Genomic DNA, 19219 nt, shown 5'->3' on the forward strand with positions numbered 1-19219 from the left:
TTCCAGAGACCAGTGAAACCCACCCCCCAGCCCTGTGGCCCAGCGCACCAGCGGCACCGGCGGGATTGCGCCCTGAGAAAGGAGTCCAAGAGGAAACACAGGCAGAAATGTGTCTGAAGCCGCCCCTCCTACTGGGGACACCCAGGTGTCCACCAGAAAACCCAGCTGAGCTGCGGCTTGTGGACAAAATCCCAGGCCCGCCTCCCGCGGCCCGCTCAGTCCAGACCCCTTGCCCTGCTCACTGTTAGGACTTAGCGCGGGCTGCTCCTGCTACCTGGGCCCCCTCCCGCTTATCTGGCTATGGCCTATTCCTTTTTTCGCTCACAGCTAAAAGCCGTTTCCTCCCTCCTTACTCCATGGGCGGTGGGGGTGTGGGCTGGGTCCTTCTTGTGCAATACCCCCAACTCCCTGGCGCAGGCTTCCCCCGCAGCTCCCCCGTGTTGAGGGGAAACCCTCATCTGTGAACTCATCGAGGGGGGAACCGCAGCGGAGCGGTACAGCGGCGGCGGTCGGGCACGCGCTGGGGCTGGCACGCGCTGGGGCTGGCCCGCACTGGTGCCGACAGGACCCGTGCGGGGTGGGCATATCCTCCACTGTGTCTCCGGAGCCCAGCCAAACACAGAGCCTGGTGCGGAGATGACCCTCAGCAAACCGCCGCTGGGTGCGAGACACCTGATGTGACTGCGGGGACACAGGGGGGCAAGCAGAAGCCCGAAGTTCCGACCGCGCCTTTCGTAACTACAGGCGGATGTGCACACAGCGCGCAGAGATGAGCGGCTTCACGCTGGGAGAAGTCACCAAGATTATACACCCACCTTTGCAGCGGTGGCGGTTGCACAACTTGGTGACTAGACTAAAACCCACCGGACTGCACATTTTTAAAGGGTGAATTTTCTGATGCATAGCTTTTTAAAAAGATTTTATTTATTTATTTTTAGACAGAGGAGAAGGGAGATAGAAAGACAGGGAGAGAACCATCAATGTGTGGTTGTTGCCTCTCGCACTCCCCTCCTGGGGCCCTGGCCTGCAAGCCCAGGCATGTGCCCTGACTGGGAATCGAACCAGCGACCCTTTCATTCACAGGCCTGTGCTCAATCCACTGAGCCACACCAGCCAGGGCCCAATGCATGGCGTATGTCACCAAAACTCCATCTGTAATGAAGCTGAGGGGGTGGCCCACAAGGACTAGTTCAGGGACGGGACAGGGAACAGCTGGTCATCCTCAGCAAACAGGACAGACCCGGGGCCTTGAAGGTCAGAGCTGTTTGGGCAGGGTTAGGAAAGGGAGGGGCGTCCTGGGTGGTGAGCATTGTTGGGGAGACACTGAAGTGGCAGAAGCTCGGAGGACCCACAGACGGAGGAACTGGGGTGATTATAGAGGCCAAGGTTGCAGGGACAGAGGCTTGGGGAGGGGTCACTGGGGACATGAGGCAACTCGGGGATCTGGAGCAGACGAGTGCGCGCCCCAACGAGGCTGATGGGAGCAGCAGGGAAGTGACGCTGACCCTTGGGAGGCCTTGATGCCGTACACCCGTGTCCTTTCTCCCTTAGTAATAGAACTCCTCATTTTAGTTGGACACGGGGAAGCCTGGTACGAAGTTGATACTTCACGTATCGGCATGACCCTGCAAATAAGCTCTGGCCAATGAGATATTAGTGGAAATGATATGTAGCAGCTTCTAGAAAACCTTCCTAAAAGACAGCTGGCATGGGTCTTTTATCTCCTGTTCCCCATTTCTTCCTTTGTGCTGGCTGGACTATGGCTGTGACAGCTGGAACTTAAGCAGCCACAATGGACTGTGAGGCAGAAACCACGTGTTTAAAATAACAGAGCAACAAGACGGACGACACGTGGGTCTCTGATACTCATGGAGCTGCCATGCTGGCCCTAGGTTGTCAGCATTCCTGCCGCGTGCCTGTGAGGAGGCCTGTCTTCGGCCACTGGTATTTACTTCACTTGCAAGCAAATCTGATTCCACTTCAGAGCCACTATGGTCGATTTCATGTTGAAATGACAGGAACAATATCCAGGAAGCTGGGGAAAGGACCGCTCTCTCCCTCTCACTCCTTTCCTTCACATCTCCACTCCTTCCCAAAGCACGCGTTGGGAATTTCCCGTGGTCTTCATCCTGAGCAGGGCATCTTACCCGTGTTAAGTAAAAACACATGACTCCCAGCCCAAGCAGAAGAACGGATACAAATATGAGCAGCATGGCAGGTTGTTATGGTGGTTCAGTGGGTTGGAGCGTCATCCTGCACACCAAAAGGTTGCCGGTTCAATTCCCAGTGGGGCACACACCTGGGCTGCCGGTTCGATCCCCGGTCACAGTGCACACAGGAGGCAACCGATAGGTGTTTCTCACATTGATGTTTCTCTCTCCCCAGCCCCTTCCTCTCTCTCCAAAATCAGTAAACATATCCTCAGGTGAGGAGTTTTGAAAAAGCCCTGGGAGAGCCCTGTCCAGTGTGGCTCATTTGGTTGGACCATGTCTTCCTGTGGACCAGGGGTGTCCAACTCATGTTCACCGGGGGCCACATCAGCCTCGAGGTTGCCTTCAAAGGACTGAACGTAATTTTAGGACTGTATAAATGTGACTACTTCCTAACTAGGGGCAAGGAGCTCGGCGCTGCTGCTGGGTAGAAACAAGGTGCCGGGCCGGATAAAACAAGGTGGAGGGCCAGATTCGGCCCATGGGCCTTGTGTTTGCCACCTGTGCTGTAGACCAAAAGGTTGTGGGTTTGAGTCACTGTCAAAGCACATACCCAGGTTGCAGGTTTGATCCTCACTCAGGGCACATACCCACAGAGGGTCTGAAAAGGCAACAAATTGATGTTTCCCTCTCTCTGACACCCTGCTTCCCTCGCTCTCTCCCTATAAGCAATGGAAAAAAAAATGTCCTCAGGTGAGGATAAAAGAGAGAGAGAGAGAGTATCAGTAGCCCCATTACATTGATGAGGAAACTGAGGCCCACAGAGGCATATCACAGAAATCCTGAGTGCCAGGGCCGGGCCCTGACGCCTTCCCCCGCTCCTGCCCCTCTCTGGCCAGCACAGGGCTGCACGATGGGAGACAGCAGTCCTTTCTGTTTTTCTGTCTATAACCGTTTAGTGGGCATGCGCTGTGCATCTGGCACTGCACCAAATGCTTACATAATTTGTCTCATTTGTTCTCCACAATACCCCTTGGAGGTGGGTTGGATTTCCTCCACGTGAAAGATGAGGTTAGTGGGGCAGAGGGAAACTCGAGTAAACCACCCGCCCAAATCCCCAGCTTCTCGGCCGCAGATCAGGATTCGAGGTCCGGCGGTCTCAGCCCCAGGCCGGCGGCCCCGCTCTGCCGCGGGCTTCCAGACGGGGTTGGAGGGCTCCCCTGGAATTTCTGGAAGGGCTTCAGGGGTTCCTTGAAACTGCTGAAGAGCATGCCGATGTCCTCGCACACACGCACACGCATGTGCAAACATGTGTTTTCTAAGGGAAAGGGCAGTGCTCTCTGTAGCACTTCAGAGGGACTCTTGAGAAGGCCCGGCGCCACTGAGGCTGAGGAAAGCCCTTGGCCTTGTGGGCTGGCGTGACCGTGACCTTGGGCAGGTCAGCACAGGTGGGGAAGTTTTGGGGAGGTACATGAGGTGGCTGCTTCAGGGTGCGTGGGTGGGTTGGTTAGTTGATTTTAACGTTGGCCCTTTGGCCATGAAAACCCCAGGAAGGTCATGCCCACCGCTCTGCCAGGCGCAGCCCCAGGCTTCCGGAACCCGCTGCTCCAGGCTCCCATGGCCTGGCTCTGGCTCATCCATAGGCCTGGAACCCGGCCTGTCCGCCAGGAGCTCCGAGACATTCTCTCACCATGCCATTCGGTAGTGGATCTGGGGCTTTCCAGCCCCTGGAGCCGCCCACAGGACACTCCACCCCTCCCAGCAAGCCGAACCCTGTGGCCGCAGCCAGGGGCACCAAGGCCAAAGCCCCATCTCCACCCAACCCAGCCAACCGTCATGCTGTCCAAAGCGGCCCCCCACCCCCCGGCACCCTGGACGCCTCCCCACCCCGGTCCCAAGGCCCAGCCAGTGGCAACAGGAGCCCGTGGGGGACACTTCCTCTCGGAGGCCTTGCTGGGCCTTGGCCCACGCAGATGAGAGGCCAGGAGTGGAGGGGACAGAGGTCGCTGAGTGGCCATGATAGAGGCTGCGCTTGCCCTGATAATGGGCGGCTGCCAGGGCGGCACAGGGCGGCTGCAGGGAAGGGGCGCCAGCAGCCCACTCAGACGCTCTCTCTCCACCTGGAGGTCAAGACCGCGCACTGGTGTGCACACAAGGGACCACAAGGGGGGCGCTACGCCTCGGTGTCCTCACTTGTATTCAAGGAGGATTGAGAGAGATGGTGTCCCTGGCTGGCGTAGCTCAGTGGATTGAGCGCGGGCTGCAAACCAAAGTGTCGCAGGTTCGATTCCCAGTCAGGGTACATGCCTGGGTTGCAGGTCATGACCCCCAGCAACCGCACATTGATGTTTCTCTCTCTCTCTCTCTTTCTCCCTCCCTTCCCTCTCTAAAAAATAATAACAAATAAAATCTTTTAAAAAAGAGAGAGAGAGATGGTGTCCAGGGAAGAAAGGGCCTTTCCGCCATCAAGTTGAAGACAGCGCTGTGACCAAAGTGACCGAGACGGGTGGTCAGCCCCCTGCCTTGCCCCAGCCCAGGACCCCTGAGGGGCAGCAGGTTGTGGGAGAGAATGAAGGGGCAAAGGTCAGAGGGCGAGCCCCCGTGCTGAGTGCCCTATCCACCTGGATACCACACCAACCTCCCAGCTCCTCAGACCTCCGGTCCCCAGAACCCCCTCCTGACACCTAACAGGTGCGCGAGTGTCAGCCCCCACCTGCAGGATGTCACTAGGTTACGTCCCGCCCTGCACTGCCCACCTGGCACCTCGCCCCACCTCCCACTCACCCCACTCAGCTCTGCCCGCACACAGGAGGCCAGGGACGAGTCTGACCCGACCCTGCCCTGCAGATGTCCCTCACCGGCCCGAGGTGTTTGCAGGGGTGGGGGGGGGGAGGGGAGGCGAGCGGCTCACCGGGGCTCCAAGGCCGCTGCCCTCCCAGCATCCCCCCTCACCCAGCTGGTCGTGTGGGGCAGCAACTTGAGGCCATCCCACCCTCCGGCCCACAGCCGCACCGTTCCCTCTGCCAGGAGCACCAATCCCACGGCCACGAGGGCCGTTCTGCAGAGGCCGTCCCTGGGCCATCTCCCAGCCTCCCCAGGAGTGCAGCCCGCTCTCGCCAGCCCTGGGGGGTGGGGCGCTGAGCCCCAGCTGGGGGGGGGGGCGGCCAGGCAGGGCAGGGAGGGTGCTCAGAGCCTAGTGCTCACAGGACCCGGGGCAGGGCGGCCCACAGAGAGCGGTGCTGGGCACGCAGGCACACCTGGTCTCACTGTCCTCCACTCCGCCGCGCTCCCCAGGTGCTGCCCTTCTTCCCAAACTGAAGATACCATCCTCCCCCGGCAGAAAGATTTAGGACTCCTCCGTGATGGTGGTCAGGGACTAAATGGTATCTCTGAGGCACGCCTGTACCTCACACCTCCAGATGACCCTCCGATCACCCCCTGAAGGACTGAGGGGAAAACGTTCACACTTCCAGACCGCCAGTCATCTAACCACCATCTCGGACCAGCCCAGAGGCTAAGAATGCTGGACCGCCTCTTCTCAAGAATGACTTTTCACTCTGAGAAACCTCAGCTTTGCTTCCTTCTTGAGAACACTTCAGGTACTGCCTGGTTGTTTCTGGTTTGCAATCCCTAAGGCCCTTGAATAAATTGTCATCACTTATGTCTAGCCAAAGCCTCCTGCTGTCATCTATGCTGTGGGGACACATCCCACAGAATTGTGTTGAACATGTTGACTACACCTGAAGCGCCTGCTCCCCTCTTAGGCTGTGAGCTCCCAAATGTGGCAGGGGCCTAACAGTGCCTGCTTGCTGCCAAGCACATGGCTCCCCAGGGACAAAAGGCAAAGCCGTAAGGGCAGGGCCTGCAGTAGGCAACAGCCCTCAGCCCCCAGCCCTGCTGGCCCCCTGATCCCTGGCTGCTCACAGTACACCCACAACTGGTCAGGCCTTACCACTATCTTCTTCCCTCCATAGCTCACCTAGTCTCCTCTTCCAGGGAGCCCTCCTGGACTGAATCAGCATTGCCTCTATTAATAAAGGTCTTCCTGCCAGTCAGACGGTCCCAAGGTCCCAGGGGCCCTTCCTGGGATGTGTGGGCTCCTAGGAATGGTTCAACAATCTGAAAAAATGATGGGCCTGGGATATGGCCCAGGTCGGGGGGTGCCTAGAGCCAAAGTCCCTACTTTAGGGTTTATGGTCTCAACGAGATCCAGCACCCACACAGATCAGACGCAGGAGCCTAGGTGTGAGCCAAGCTCTAGCCTGCCTCCCGGCTGTGCCCCCTCTGCACACACTGCTCCTCCCCTAGCTCTCCACCACTGGCCTCTTCTCTGCTTGCAAATGCTTCATAACACCTCTTCCAAGAAGCCTTCCCTGACTACCTCCTAAATTAAATTAAGGTCTCCTATAAGAGTATCCTCTTTAGCCCTGCCCACTCACCCTCACAGCTGTGACTGTCATGAGGCCTGGGACGTAGAGAATCAGCAATTCAAAACCAAGCAGACAGATGTGAACCAAACGTGTTTATTGCAGAAATCTGGCCAAGGCTTCAACTGGGTGGCCTGAACTCAGGCAGGGCTGGGCAGATGAATCGGGAAAGGGTGGAGGACGTGTGTCTAGGCCCAGGACCTCAGAGCTGCGACAGGATGTTGGGGGCCAGGCTGCAGGTGAGGCCTGTGCCGTCTGGCTCCACATTCAGGGACTTCACGACACCATTGTCTATCACCATGGAGAACCTGCCCGAAAGAGGGCGGGGCCAGTTCCAACAGCCTGAGCCTGAAGGCTGGGAATAGACAGGGAGGGTGGCAGAAAAGCACGTGGAGGACCCTCCCACTTTTTACCTCTTGAGCCTCCGATTCCCAAAGAGGGACACCAAGGAATCATCCAGCAACAAATCTGTCTCCTAAGAAAAGGGAGAGGCGAGAAAAAGAGTCAGGAGCCCCCCCAGAAGACGCCAAGCTTCCTACATTGGCCATGTCCCTCCAAATCCCTGCCTCCAAGGCCTGGACCAGGGGGCATCCTGCGGGGTGGGGGTTACACGCACCTTCCCGAAGGTCCCAGTGGGGTCAGCCAGGAGCCGAACCTAAAGAGAAAAGTAAAAGTCACCAGAAAAATCTCCTGCCCGGCCCCCCGATGCCCTGCAGGGCCCACACCTCACCTTGCCTTCTGCCTTGTGGGCTCGGCCCCACTCCTCGGTCACAAAGACATCATTAACACTCAGGCACGCCACCACCTGGGCCCCCTTGGCCTTCAGTGCTCCAGCCTGCTCCACGAACCCTGGCAGGTGGGTCTGCGGAGGGGAGACGGACACTTAGCCAAGGGACAAGTGCTCCTCCTCTTTGGGCTCCTCTATCTCCAGGCCTTCCTCACTGCCCTGCTCCCACAGCTTTCCTCAGACGCCGAGACCTGCGTGAGCCACAGTTCCTTTTTGCCCTGGTCACTGGGGAGCCCGGATCCACATTTAAGATGCCTGTGGTCAAGGCTGAGAACCTCCGGTAGGCACAGTTATGCCTTGTTTACCCAAATACCTTCCAGAGTGCCTGTCACTCGGCAGCGTCAATAAGAGGTGCTGGATTTCATTTCTCCTACATTCCAAACACCGTGATAAGCTTTTTAACTGTGTTATCACCTGCAACTAATGTTGCAAGCTGCCTTGGGACAACTTGGAGGACTCACGAATGATGCAAACAAGATCCCAGAAGGCAGGACCTCACCTTGGAACAACCAGGGGTGAAGGCCCCAGGGACTCCGAACAGCACACCCTTCTTGCCCTTGAACAGCTCCGCCAGGTCCACCTTGTTCCCAGGCTGCCCTTCGAACACCACCACGGACGGGATGGCATCTCCCACCTGGAGGGAAAGACTCCGAGGTCAAAGTCGGGCAGTGGGAGACAGGTAGGGAGGCCAGGGAAGCGCAGCAAACGGAGGGCTCAGGAGACCTCAGGGAGCCAGCACTGGCACACAGCAGGAAGCCCAAGCCTGTCAGAGTTTCCAGAGGTTCCTCCCTGTCACCCTCCCTTCTCCTCCCACTGCCTAGTTACCCCACATCCTCTGGGTTTCAAGGTGGCCTTGTTTCTCTTTCAGGGCCTTTTGGTGGCAACAGAAAAAGGGAGAGGCCTTCCGGGAGTTGCAAGGAGTTGAGTAAACAGGCTGTGTAAGTTACAGGAAAGAAGTGGGACAACTGGGTAGAGGGGGGAGGGGCAGGGGGCTGTATGGGGGTCGGGGTGGGGGGGGAGGCCCTGACCAACCCAGGGAGGAGGTCCTGGCCAGGTCTGCAACCCACCCCCAAAATGAGAAAAAGGGAGGACAGCAGAAAGTGGGAAAGTTTTTTGGAGGGGCAGTGCAGGTCCCTACATCTGGGAGGTACAGAGGAAGGAATCTCTCAAAAGGGAAGGATCAGTCTACTGGGAGTGAATGAGGGCTTCCTGGGGAGCAGGGAAACAAAAGGGAGGGAAAGTGGGGGGGTTGGGAGTAGGATGCAGGGGAGAGAGGTGGTCTCAAAATAGTTGGGATGGGGGCAGGGTTTAGTTCTAAGGAGCTGGTGGTGATTCAAGACAAGAGGAACCAAGCAGCTGAAGCAGGGAATCAGCTGTGTCTGGAGGGGAATGGGGGGGGACACAGTAGGGGCCCTAAGACACAGCACGTTTCAGAAGACAATGTGAGAGTGATGCCAAATAACCGGACAAAGCGTGCAGGAGGGTACAGAGGGGATTATGTATGGGGGTTGAAAGGGACCTTGGGGCAAAGGAGGTTTCAGAAGGTGAGGGAGGCCATGGCATTCTATTGCCTGAAAATGGTGGAGACCCATCACAGGGTGTCACAAAGTGAATGTGGAAGAGAAGGCTCAAAAGCCTCAAGAACCGTCTCAGGAGGTGGTGCGCCAAGCCCTTAAAACTGGCGAGACCAGTGGGGCAACCCCGAGGTTTGCTGCGGAGATGGGGGGGGACAGACGACGGGAAGGAGTCTCCAGGGCAGCAGAGACAGGACCGCAGGGCAGGAAAAGAAGGAAGCCATCAGAGTTTGGGGTTGGGGGCCACTGCCTTCAACGGGGCGGAGGGCCTGGGAGAGATGGAAGGGGGAAGGAAGAGGGGGTCAGTCCCGGCCGGACTGGGCCAGCGGTCACCTTGATCGGGGCCATAGCGACAGCGGTGCTTCTGATACCGCGGGCTCTGCCAAGCGTCCACTCTAGACCTGCTTCCAGGCACCCTCTGCCTCCCACCGTTGCTGCACGACGCGCGCCGGCCGCCCGGGAGAGTAACGAGCCCGATAGGTGGTTGAGGAAACACATGCCCATCATACCCACACCAGGATCTTAGCCCACAACCTCCCAGCCCACGGCTCCGGCTCCGCCTCCGCTCCCGCCCCAAAGCAGCCGCAAGAGGGAGGGCCAGCACTGCAGTGCCGCAACAGGAGCCTGCCAACCACAGGGCCTCAGCTGACCGCTAGGGCGGGACAAAGCCCCGGCGCCGCCGTGGGCGGCACGTTAGGGATAGGGCTTGCATAATAATAGACTTAGTGCATCAGGGGCTGGGCAGGTGGGCGGAGCTTTTGGCAGCCGAACAACTTATTTGCATGCAAGGATAGGGTGCCGCCGCTTTAAAGGGCCTAATTCATGGATTGGAGCCGCGTTTCCGTCCCTCACGGAAAGCGAGGGGCGGATTACGACAGTTTTAGGCGCCTGCGTAGAAGTAAAACACATTTATTTTGCAGTCAACGAAGGCCCCTGCATTGCGGCTTTCTTACATATGACTTTCACTGTACGTGATTTGTAGCGCGCGGAGGTTTGGAGACAAAACCACTGGGCCTGCATCGTAGTAACCTGCTGCCACACGCTGCCGGTAGCAACGCGTGATCCGACCTGGCCTTCGCGATATCTCCGCTCCCGCGAACACCGGAAGTCCCCGCAAGTTCGCCGCTTCCGCTCCTCCGGGCCTTGCAATAGGAGAAAGCGGAGCGTCCCCGGAAGTGACGCACGGAGTTTCCACTTTCTTCCGGTCCTGACCTCGTGAGAGTTTTGTTGAGATATGAAGCTGCTTACCCACAATTTCTTGAGCTCGCACGTGAAAGGGGTGGGACCCCGCGGATTCCCCCTGCGCCTGCAGGTACTGTACGGGGGACGGTATAGCACCCTTTTCCCGGGTGGAATAGAACTAGGCTCCAGCCCTTGCCTAACTAAACATCTACCGCCTGCAGGCCTCTGAGGTCCGCATCATGCCTGTGGAGTTCAACCCAGACTTCGTGGCGCGTATGATACCCAAGGTGGAGTGGGCGGCGCTTGTGGAGGCGGCCAATACCGTGAGCAGCCCCCCCCCCGCCCGTGCACACCCTGGGGCGGGGGCGGGGTTGGTCTCAAGGCAACCTTTTTTGCACCTGGCCTGGGTGTGGGATTCCCAGAGATAATTTAGGCCTCTCACCCACAGTTGTCTCTGGGCGAGGTGCCCACAGAGCCGATTCAGGGGTATGAGCAAAATGAGGATTTTCTGAGGACTATGCACCACATACTGCTGGAGGTGAGAACTGGCCCGTCACTTGCTTCCTGGCCACACAGCCATACCCGGAGGCTGCCCGTGCTCAGCTCAGTCCCCCATTTCTCCGTAGGTGGAGGTGATGGAGGGCACCCTGCAGTGCCCGGAGTCAGGACGTGTGTTCCCCATCACTCGCGGGATCCCAAACATGCTGCTGAGCGACGAGCAGACCGAGACTTAAGTGTGCCAGCATCAGGTTCCCACACTGTGACTGTGTGTATCTTTGTTTATTTATATTCCTGTCGTTGATTTTGTAAAGTGTATCCCCAGCTTGGACGCAGTGACACACCACACAGTGTTGTTGAGCTCGATATATTTTTTTTCTCATTAAAGGTTCAAAACCAAAAGCGGTTTCTCTTTGCAACAAATATACATTAAAATAGAGTCTCTGTACAGCCAAGGGCTCTGGGCCCTGGCTTGCCCCATGTCCCTGCGCCGCCCTGGCCAAACCCAAAAATAAATATAGTGTTATTGCTCTGCAGGGCATCGAGGCAGTGCTCTCCCTACCCCCTGAGGAGGCTGGGTGGGAGCTGATGGGGGGCCCTGACCACCCCGGGGTCCAGGGGCTGGAGCCTGCTTGGAGTTATTGCTTGGGGGAGGGGGGGGCGGGCAGTAATGCCCAATGCAAATGATGAGAGGAGCCAAGGGGGCAGGACCTTTGCTCTCCAAATTCCCCTCTGCTCTGGAGGGGAGGTCAGATTAAGCAGCAGCAAAAGCTGGGAGACTGTGGCCTCCACTCCCTTCCCTCCCTGAGATCAGGCTTCTGTCCCCCTCCCCCACACATCCCCTGCAGCCCCCTATGGCTTCCACAGCACCCCCTACTTTCTGGGGGCACATTATGGCTTGCAAGGGGCAGCACTGTGTGCAGAGCCTGGGCAAACACATTCCCAGCTTCTAACACCCCCAAGGAAGGGGGAGGGGAGGGCGTAGGGCCTGCTCCCAGGGGCTGATGGTATTGCCCTGGCCCTGCCAGCAGGCTGTGGCACTGCCCAGACCCCAGCTGTGCCCCCTTGGGGCTGACCACATGCTGGGCGGGTCCTGCCAGCACCCCCACCCATGCCCACCCCTTGCCTCAGTCCATCATGGCCTCCAGCATCTCCAAGAACAGCTTGTGCATGGGCACCTTGCCCTCCAGCTTCACCCCATAGAAATGGGCCAGCACTTTGCCTGCTGTCTGGCGAAGGAGTGGTAGTGTGAGCAGCAGCCTGCCTGCCCGCCGCCTTTCAGCACCCCCTCCGGGGCCTGCCCGGCCAGCTTCATACTCCAGCAGGGCCTCATGGAGAGCTTCTCGCAGCTGCTCCACGGCCTCAGCGTCTTCAATGTGCACAGAGTCTGCAGGGAGCAGGGAGAGAGCTGTTGACATCTCCAGGAAGGAGACCGCGCACGTCCGCTTGGGCACTGAGGGGTAGGCGTAAAGAAGGGCCAGACACCAATTTGATGGGCCGGCTGAGGCAACGCTCACTACAGCCCATGAGCCAGGGCCTGCCTTTCTCAGCTGTGGTCCCCTCTGTTCTCCCCGCCTGCCCTCCCACTGAATCATTCGCCTTTCCAGTTCAGTGTTGCACTAGGGCTCAAAATCCTGTCCCGGGCCTGCCCTGGCCTTGCTCTGTGGCTTGCAGCAAGTCACTCTTCCTCCCTATGACTCAGTGTCTCCTGTCTGTAAGATGGAACTGTCCCACCAGAGGAGTTACGGGAGGCCGTCTGGAGACTCATCAGGGCCCGCCCAGACTCACCTGAATTGGCGAGGGCCAGGGCCTTCAGCAGGACGTACTCCTCCCGCTCCAGCCGCAGGGCCTGCAGTCGCCGCACCAGCTGCAGCAGGGCAGCCCCAAGCTCCCCCAGGCCGGCTGCTCGTGCCCCCTCTTCATCCAGGACCAGGTCCTCGGCGAAGGCCAGCTCATCCTGCAGTGGCAGTGAGCGCTGGGCCACACCCAACACCAGTACCTCCATCCACACGCTCTGCAGTACTGACATCTGGTCCGACAGTGACAGTGACGAGAAGCCTGGAGGGCAGCGGGGAGCACACCTGGCTGAGCCAGGTGCACTAGAGCCAGGCACGGCCTGGCCTCCCCGGGGAAGCCCATGTCACCTGGCCCTTTACCTGGGATGCTCTTGGCCCAGCTGATGGTGACCACAATCTCTCGGTCAAAGAGATCACAGAGGGTAGCTACGGCTGGGAGGTGTCCATCCGGGCCCGCTGGCTCGGGCATGGCGTACAGCTTCTCGGGCTCTACCACCAGCAGGTGGGACACCAGTGCGTTCACTGGGGCTGCAGTGACAGTTGGAAGAGGCACTTGGATTCATCACCTTGCGGGCCCTTTGGGGTCAAACATCTTCCCAGAGTCAGTGCCCCCGTGGCCTTCCTCAACAGCCACTGGTCAGCAGGCTCAGACACCTTTCTCCGGGAAGGGCTCTGCCTGTCTCCCAGGGGAAGCCAGTCTGTTTGTGAACAGGTTCTGAGGGTTAGAAAACCTCTCCCTGTTCCCTGTTGTACTACTCGGGGACTGACAAAGGATTTTCATCAAAAATGCTTCTAGGGGGAAATGAATAAGTGAATACATGAAAGGAAAATTCGGGTTCCAGCGCCCAAGATAACTGCCATCCTGGGGGAGTGCCACCAGATAGGCCAGGCCTCTCGTGTCCCAGCCCAGTCCCGACCCTACAACTCCAAGGACCCACAGCGCTCACCTGTCTTCCGAGGGCCTCCAGCTACTGCCAGGGGTCCAGCAGGGAAAGGGCCTGGGAAGGGCAGCGGGTCCACCTCTGGTCGCCGCTTGTACTTCTGTCGCCCACCCCGGACACGGTCCAGACGCACCCCTTGAATTGAAGGACAGGGCTGTGTCCTGGGAGCTGGGAGCGGCTCGCTCTGCACAGCCCTCCTGCCCAATCCATTCCACCAGAACTCAACAAGCTTCGCCCTCTCCGGCCCCATGCGCCCAGCTGTCCCAGCCCTCGCCACGGCCCCTGCCTGGTCCTCACCTTCCTTGAGCATGCCCACCCGCAGGCACTTGGTGAAGCGACAGGCCTGGCAGGCCTTGCGTCTCCGCTTGGTGATCTCACACTCATTGGAGGCCGGACAGCTGTACTCGATGCTCCCTGCCAGGAAGAGGCAGGGCTCCAGTGGCGGCCTCCCGGGGCCTGGAGGGGGCCCAGCAGACAGGAGAACCCTGACTCGCCCCGGGCAAGCACAGGTCTGGGGAGAGCAGGAGTGCCGTGAGTGGGGCGGGGACGCCCGGGGCACTGGGGAGAACAGCTGCTGGGCTGGGCGGGACCAGGGGAGTTCGGCTGCATCTGCCCCCGGCCTCTCGTCAAGGCCCATCTCTGGGCTCCGCTGTTCTCGTGTGCTCTCTTCAAGGGTCACAATGGCCTCTCTGTTGCTACCCTCAGAGATCAACTCGCATCCTCATCTTACAAGACCTAAAAGAGCATCTTCTAATGCCGTTGATCGCGTCCTGCTCCTGGAAACACTGAAACAGTTTTCTGCTCTTGCTTTTAGGATGCACTCTTGGTTTTCCTCCTCCCCCCTCATTGGCTACTCAGTGGTTCCCGGGCGTCTCGCCGTGCTCCGGGCACTGAGGGCCCTCGGGGCTGCCCTCCGACCTCGTCTCTGCTCGCTCACTCCCAGGGTGACCGCACCTAGTCACGGGCTTTCAGATCCATCTCTCGCCTAGACCTGCCTACACCCCAGACTCACATCCCCTGCCTCCTCGGCATCTTGCACGGCTGTCTGGAAGGCCTCACAGGCCTAACCTGTCCCAAATGTTGCCCCTGATCCCCCTCCCAAACCTGCGCCTCCGCCTGTCCAGCTGCTCAAGCAGCAGCGTAGGAGACGGCTCTGATGCCGTCCCACAGCCCAAACCCAACACGTCCTTGGATCCTGGGGGGCCTTCCCTCCCACCCTGGCCTCCCGCTCTGCTCGCGCCTCCTTCGGTCACTCCCCACACCGCAGCCACAGGCATCCTGTTAGACAGAAGTTAGATCCCAGCCCTGCCCCGCCCAAAACCCTCCGGTGATTTCCCTCCCAGGGGTAAGAGCACAGTGAACCCTGTGGCCTGAGGCCTATACGCCTGCTCCTCACGCCCTTTTCGGCCTCGTCCGCCTCGCACCCTGCTCCGGCTGCCTACTCAGAGCCCACGGCTCCCTTCCCTCCTTCAGATCTCTGCCTGGTGGCACCTCGCCAGGCCCTCCCAGGCGACCCTGCGAGGGGTGGTGAGAATGCCACCTGCCCCCTCTGGCGACAACTCCAGGGGCTTGCCCCCGCTTGGTAGTTTCTCATCAGCTCTCAGCACCACCTAACATGCTACAAATGTACACACTTATCGTCTTTATTCCCTGTCTCCCAACATTACTGTCCGCTCCACGAGGGCCGGGACTGTCCCCACCAGTTATAGTGGGTGCTCATAACTGGCTGAATGAAAGCACGGCAGTCCTCTCAGCCTCCCAGGGCTACTTCAAGGACTGAATGACACAGCCAGCCGCCAAGCCCCTGGCTCATCTCTCCTTCACCCTACCGGGCTTCCATGCTCAGCTCGAGGTACATCCTCCGGGAAGCCCTCCTGAGCCCCAGACCCAGCCAGGTTCCTTGGTACAGACCTTGCTCCTCGCCCTCTAGCACTTATCACAGCTGTACTATAACAACTGTGTGCAATTTATTGTCTCCTTCCTCCTCCCTCTGCTAGAAAAGAAACTGTCTGAGGATGCAGCAGTCCCGCCTGAGTCCCCATGCCTGGAATGCTGGCCAGGGCAGCAAAGCACAGGATTTGTAAGGGCTCTGGAAACCGCCTGACACTTCCATATACCAACTATGTGACCTTGAACAAGCCCCATACCTAAGCCCTCGAACCCTCAATTTTCTCATCTGTAAAACTGGGTGATAGAAACAGCACACTTACAAAGGCAAGCTGTGAGAATGCAAGGGGGTAATTGAGGTAACACACGTAGCACAGCTCACAACACCTAACCATTCAGTAAGTGACTACTATTTATGACTGGTGTTCAATAAACAATCGTCGGCTGAGTCAGCAGAGGATGAAGGGCTCCAGGATGGGCAGGGGACCCCTGGACCGGAACCTGCCGCCTCCCTGGGCTTCGGAGGCAGAAGAGGGCACAGAGGTTCTAGGCCAGTGAGTCTTGGCAATGGCAAAGGCGAGACTCGCCGAATGTCACAATCATTCGTGAGGCACCTGTCCAAAGTTCAGTTATTAGCAATAAGCAGAGGCAGCAGTTTGGCATCGAGGAGCTCAGCTCTGGACCTGAATCGGCCCAAGTTCAAACCCTAGTTCTGCCATTTTCTACCTTGGGGCTGAGACAAAGTTTTAAAAAACCAACCTGGGCCTCAGTTGTAACAGTGCTGGCTGGCACCTCCTAGGTTGCTGTGGGGGTAACAGATTGTGAACACAAAGAGGCACAGTGCCTGGTAAGCACTCAAGAAACGTTCTCAAAAAGTACACACGTCACAGCCCCAAAGTAACCAAGGTTTACACATAAAAAATGTGAGTGACAGGCACGTCCCAAGTGCTGCTAATTTCATCACCATCTTGCTCGCTCATATTTTAATAAGCTTTCCTGAGTATTATCAGCAGGGTGTCTGACGGTCTTTTTAAAGTTAGGTACTGAAAGAGGAGGTAGCCCCCCTCAGCCCCGAAAACCTGCCTTGTGCTGCTGCTGCTTTGGGGAGGTCCACACAAAGTGGGAGGGGGTGGTCTCTGCTGGTGAGAGGCCAGAACAAAGTTTAAAGCAGGCAGAGGTTGTCGAGAAGACAACCAGAGCTACCGGGAGATGCTGAGCCTATCATACCCTCAGAGATCCCAAATCCTCTCTTACATCCCACGTCCGATCTATCAACACATCCTGCGGCTCTATTTCATTTCTAAGGGAAAGAGCACTCCTTGGGGGTAAGAGGGCCTGGGAACATCAGGCTGCCAACCCCAAATGGCACCATGGCAGTCTGGGCGTCTAGCACCACCTAGCAGGGCATCCACTGGGTAGTGCCAGGCCCAGAGGGCAAAGGGCACAGAAATGGGGTGGGGGCTCACCCTGGATGGTCCTCTTGAAGAAGGCTTTGCAGGCCTCGCAGGATGCCACACCATAGTGGTAGCCGGAGGCCACGTCCCCACAGACCAGGCAGAGGCGCTTGGGCAGGGAGCTGAGCACCAGCTTCCCACCACCCTGCTCACCAGGCCCAGCCCCCTCCCCATCCTCTTCTTCCTTGTGGCCTGGGAGGTGGCGAGTGGGCGCTGGGCCGGGGGCCAGGGCCACGGGGGGCTCGGTCTCGGTCTCTGAGGAGCCCTTTGGGCTGTCTGGGCTGGCTGGCTCCGCCTTGATGTAGAGAGGCTCAATGCCCACCACCTGGCTGGACATGGCGCTGGTCACCTGCGGGGAGAAACCTGTCAGGTCACAGGGAGGCGCTGGGATGGGGGATGGAGAGACACCCTGCCACCCTGGTTGCCCAACCCCAGGCCTGGGGCCAGGCTTCCACTATCAGTGAGGGGGAAGCAGGAGGTACAGAGTCCAAGGAAGGGCTGCCCATGAAGAAGGCCCCCCCGAGTTGTTGCCACGGGAACAGAGTCTCCAGAGCTTCCAGGGCCAGTAACTGGCAGTAAGTCTCCTACTTGGGGACCTGCACGAGGCTTAGAAACCCCCCTACTCCCACCCAAGCCAGTGAGCAGGGTAACCTTGGTCCCAGGTGACCTCCCACCCCATTGGAATCCTCAGCCAGAAATGGGAGACCTCTAATTTTCTCCAGAGAGGGACCCTGGTCATCTTCCTCTCCCTAGGGTACCCCCCATTCAAGAGAGCAAACTGAGGCACACAAGCCCAAGGGCAGCTGATGTGCTCACACACTCCCCCTCACCTGGGTCCTCACATGCTCACTGTCACACAGGGCCTTTCCAGGCCCGGTTCTCACTCACGCTCACTTACCCCTCCCCAAGTGCAAACCCCATAAACAAAGTCACACTCATGACTCATAATCACACACAGCCTTACACCCTCACCATACCCCCACACTCACAGGCATGGACCCCTGTGGAAACATTCAGAGCTTTCCCACCGGACACACTGACCCCCCCCCCCCCCAGGCAAACCCACTCCACGGCACACCTGACTGGCGCGGCTCCACCTCCTTGAACACCCCCTCGCATCCCACCCGCCAGCACATTCGCTCTTACACTCCTGCAGCCTCAGGGTCCTCCACCTCCGGGGCGCCCCGCCCCCCCCAACACGCGCACACCTACGGGAAGTTGCCAGAAGTTGCTCCGTTCCCCTCCTCCTCCGCCCGCTGGGGACCTCTTTCAGGTTATCAGGAAGTAAATGGGGAGTGCCAGGGAGGAGGAAGTTCTCCCCTGCGGGTTCGATGACCTTTGACCCAGAGAGGAGGGTGGCCCAAGGACCCTTCGAGCGCCCCCACGTGGTCTTCAAAGCCCCTTCCCCGACAGGGAACCCTCCTCATCTTCCACCCCCGCCCGCCCCTGGGACTTCGGCAAGCTCCAGGTGCCGGATTGAACCCTGCCCTAGGACTGGATCCGAGGCCCCAGCCCGACTCCGGCTAGGATTTTCAGCCCAAGTCAAAGCCGGCCCCTGCTCCAGGCCGGAGCACTAAGATCTGGACTCCGGATCCCTCCCGGACCCTGACCTCTTCTGGGTCTCCACCGGGTCCCGACCGTGACCCGGGCCGGTCCAAAAGCCGGACCCCGCCTGGGGCCCGCCCCCGCCCGCCTCCCTGCGGCGCTCGCACATGGCTCCAGCGCCCCTCCCGCCCACCTCCCCATAGGTGCTCCACCTCCGCCCCCGGACCTGGGGCTCCGGCTGGGCGGGTGGGCAGGCATGGGGGCCGAGCGGCCTGGAGCGCCGGGGTGAGCCGGGGGCTGCAGGTGGCCCCTCCTCCGCCGCCTCCTCGGGCCGCGCCGCCCCGCCGCGCCGCGTCCCCTCACTCGGCGGCGCCGCTGGCGGCTTGTAGGACACAAAAGGACATCGCGGCCGCTTCCTACTCCGCTTCCTCCAGCTGACAGTGGGGGCGGGGCCGGCCGTGCGCATGCAAAACAGGGGGCGGGGCCCGGGGCCCTATGCTAATCAGACAAGTGGGGCAGGCAGCGCCTGAGTGCCGGGACGAGTAGGGGAGGAGCGGGCGAAGCGAGTGGGAGGGCTTTCACGAAAGTCCCGCCCCGTTGCCGCAAGCCACAGCAGCGCACTTGCGTACGCGGCCTCCGGGTGGACGTGATCAGAGAAGACGCGGAGAGGCTCCGGGTGGGGTAAAGCCAATAACGCTCTTACGTAACGAAGGAGGCGGGGCGTGCTGTGAGCCAGAGGAGTGGGCGAAATCTCTCAGTGGCCTCAGTTTCCAGACCCGGGAGACTACAGACACATGTAAATGAGAAGGCCGGACGAACGGAAAGGCTAGTGATCTGCATATGCATGAGGGGCGGGGCCTAGAATGCGCTTGCTAGAGGCTAATCTCTGCCACTTTCTCTTTTTCCCTGTCCCACAAAATAACACCGTGGGAGCACTTGGACTGCAAACCCAATATCCCTACAAAGCTGCAGAATCTG

At 59.1% G+C, this 19219-nt stretch overlaps 3 protein-coding genes across 7 annotated transcripts; 1 reads left to right on the plus strand and 2 right to left on the minus strand.

Moving 5' to 3' along the window:
* Positions 1-6659: 6659 nt before the first annotated feature.
* On the minus strand, positions 6660-9501 carry PRDX5 (peroxiredoxin 5). Its single transcript, XM_045854882.1, has 6 exons — positions 9272-9501; positions 7864-7998; positions 7308-7439; positions 7194-7232; positions 6991-7052; positions 6660-6885 (listed from the first exon to the last, which is right to left on the minus strand). The coding sequence occupies exons 1-6, from the start codon at positions 9443-9445 to the stop codon at positions 6780-6782; spliced, it is 648 nt and encodes a 215-aa protein (XP_045710838.1). The 5' UTR covers positions 9446-9501; the 3' UTR covers positions 6660-6779.
* Positions 9502-9799: 298 nt separating this feature from the next.
* Positions 9800-11020, plus strand: TRMT112 (tRNA methyltransferase activator subunit 11-2). The gene is made up of 4 exons (XM_045854883.1): positions 9800-10250; positions 10342-10443; positions 10569-10658; positions 10747-11020. The coding sequence occupies exons 1-4, from the start codon at positions 10173-10175 to the stop codon at positions 10852-10854; spliced, it is 378 nt and encodes a 125-aa protein (XP_045710839.1). The 5' UTR covers positions 9800-10172; the 3' UTR covers positions 10855-11020.
* On the minus strand, positions 10970-18683 carry ESRRA (estrogen related receptor alpha). Of its 5 annotated transcripts, none has more exons than XM_045854881.1 (7): positions 18468-18683; positions 16709-17045; positions 13653-13769; positions 13362-13490; positions 12775-12942; positions 12407-12676; positions 10970-12005 (listed from the first exon to the last, which is right to left on the minus strand). In XM_045854881.1, exons 2-7 carry the CDS (start codon positions 17031-17033, stop codon positions 11746-11748), a joined length of 1269 nt encoding a protein of 422 aa, XP_045710837.1. In that variant the 5' UTR covers positions 17034-17045; positions 18468-18683; the 3' UTR covers positions 10970-11745. The 5 variants fall into 5 exon arrangements, with proteins under 5 accessions (XP_045710837.1, XP_045710835.1, XP_045710834.1 ...); XM_045854879.1 differs by having other exon boundaries at positions 18454-18573; XM_045854878.1 differs by lacking the exon at positions 18468-18683 and adding an exon at positions 17905-18204.
* Positions 18684-19219: the final 536 nt, after the last annotated feature.

The sequence above is a fragment of the Phyllostomus hastatus genome, unplaced genomic scaffold (genome assembly GCF_019186645.2).
Source record: "Phyllostomus hastatus isolate PE091 unplaced genomic scaffold, TTU_PhHast_1.1 phas_scaffold_11, whole genome shotgun sequence".
Lineage (NCBI taxonomy): Eukaryota > Metazoa > Chordata > Mammalia > Chiroptera > Phyllostomidae > Phyllostomus > Phyllostomus hastatus.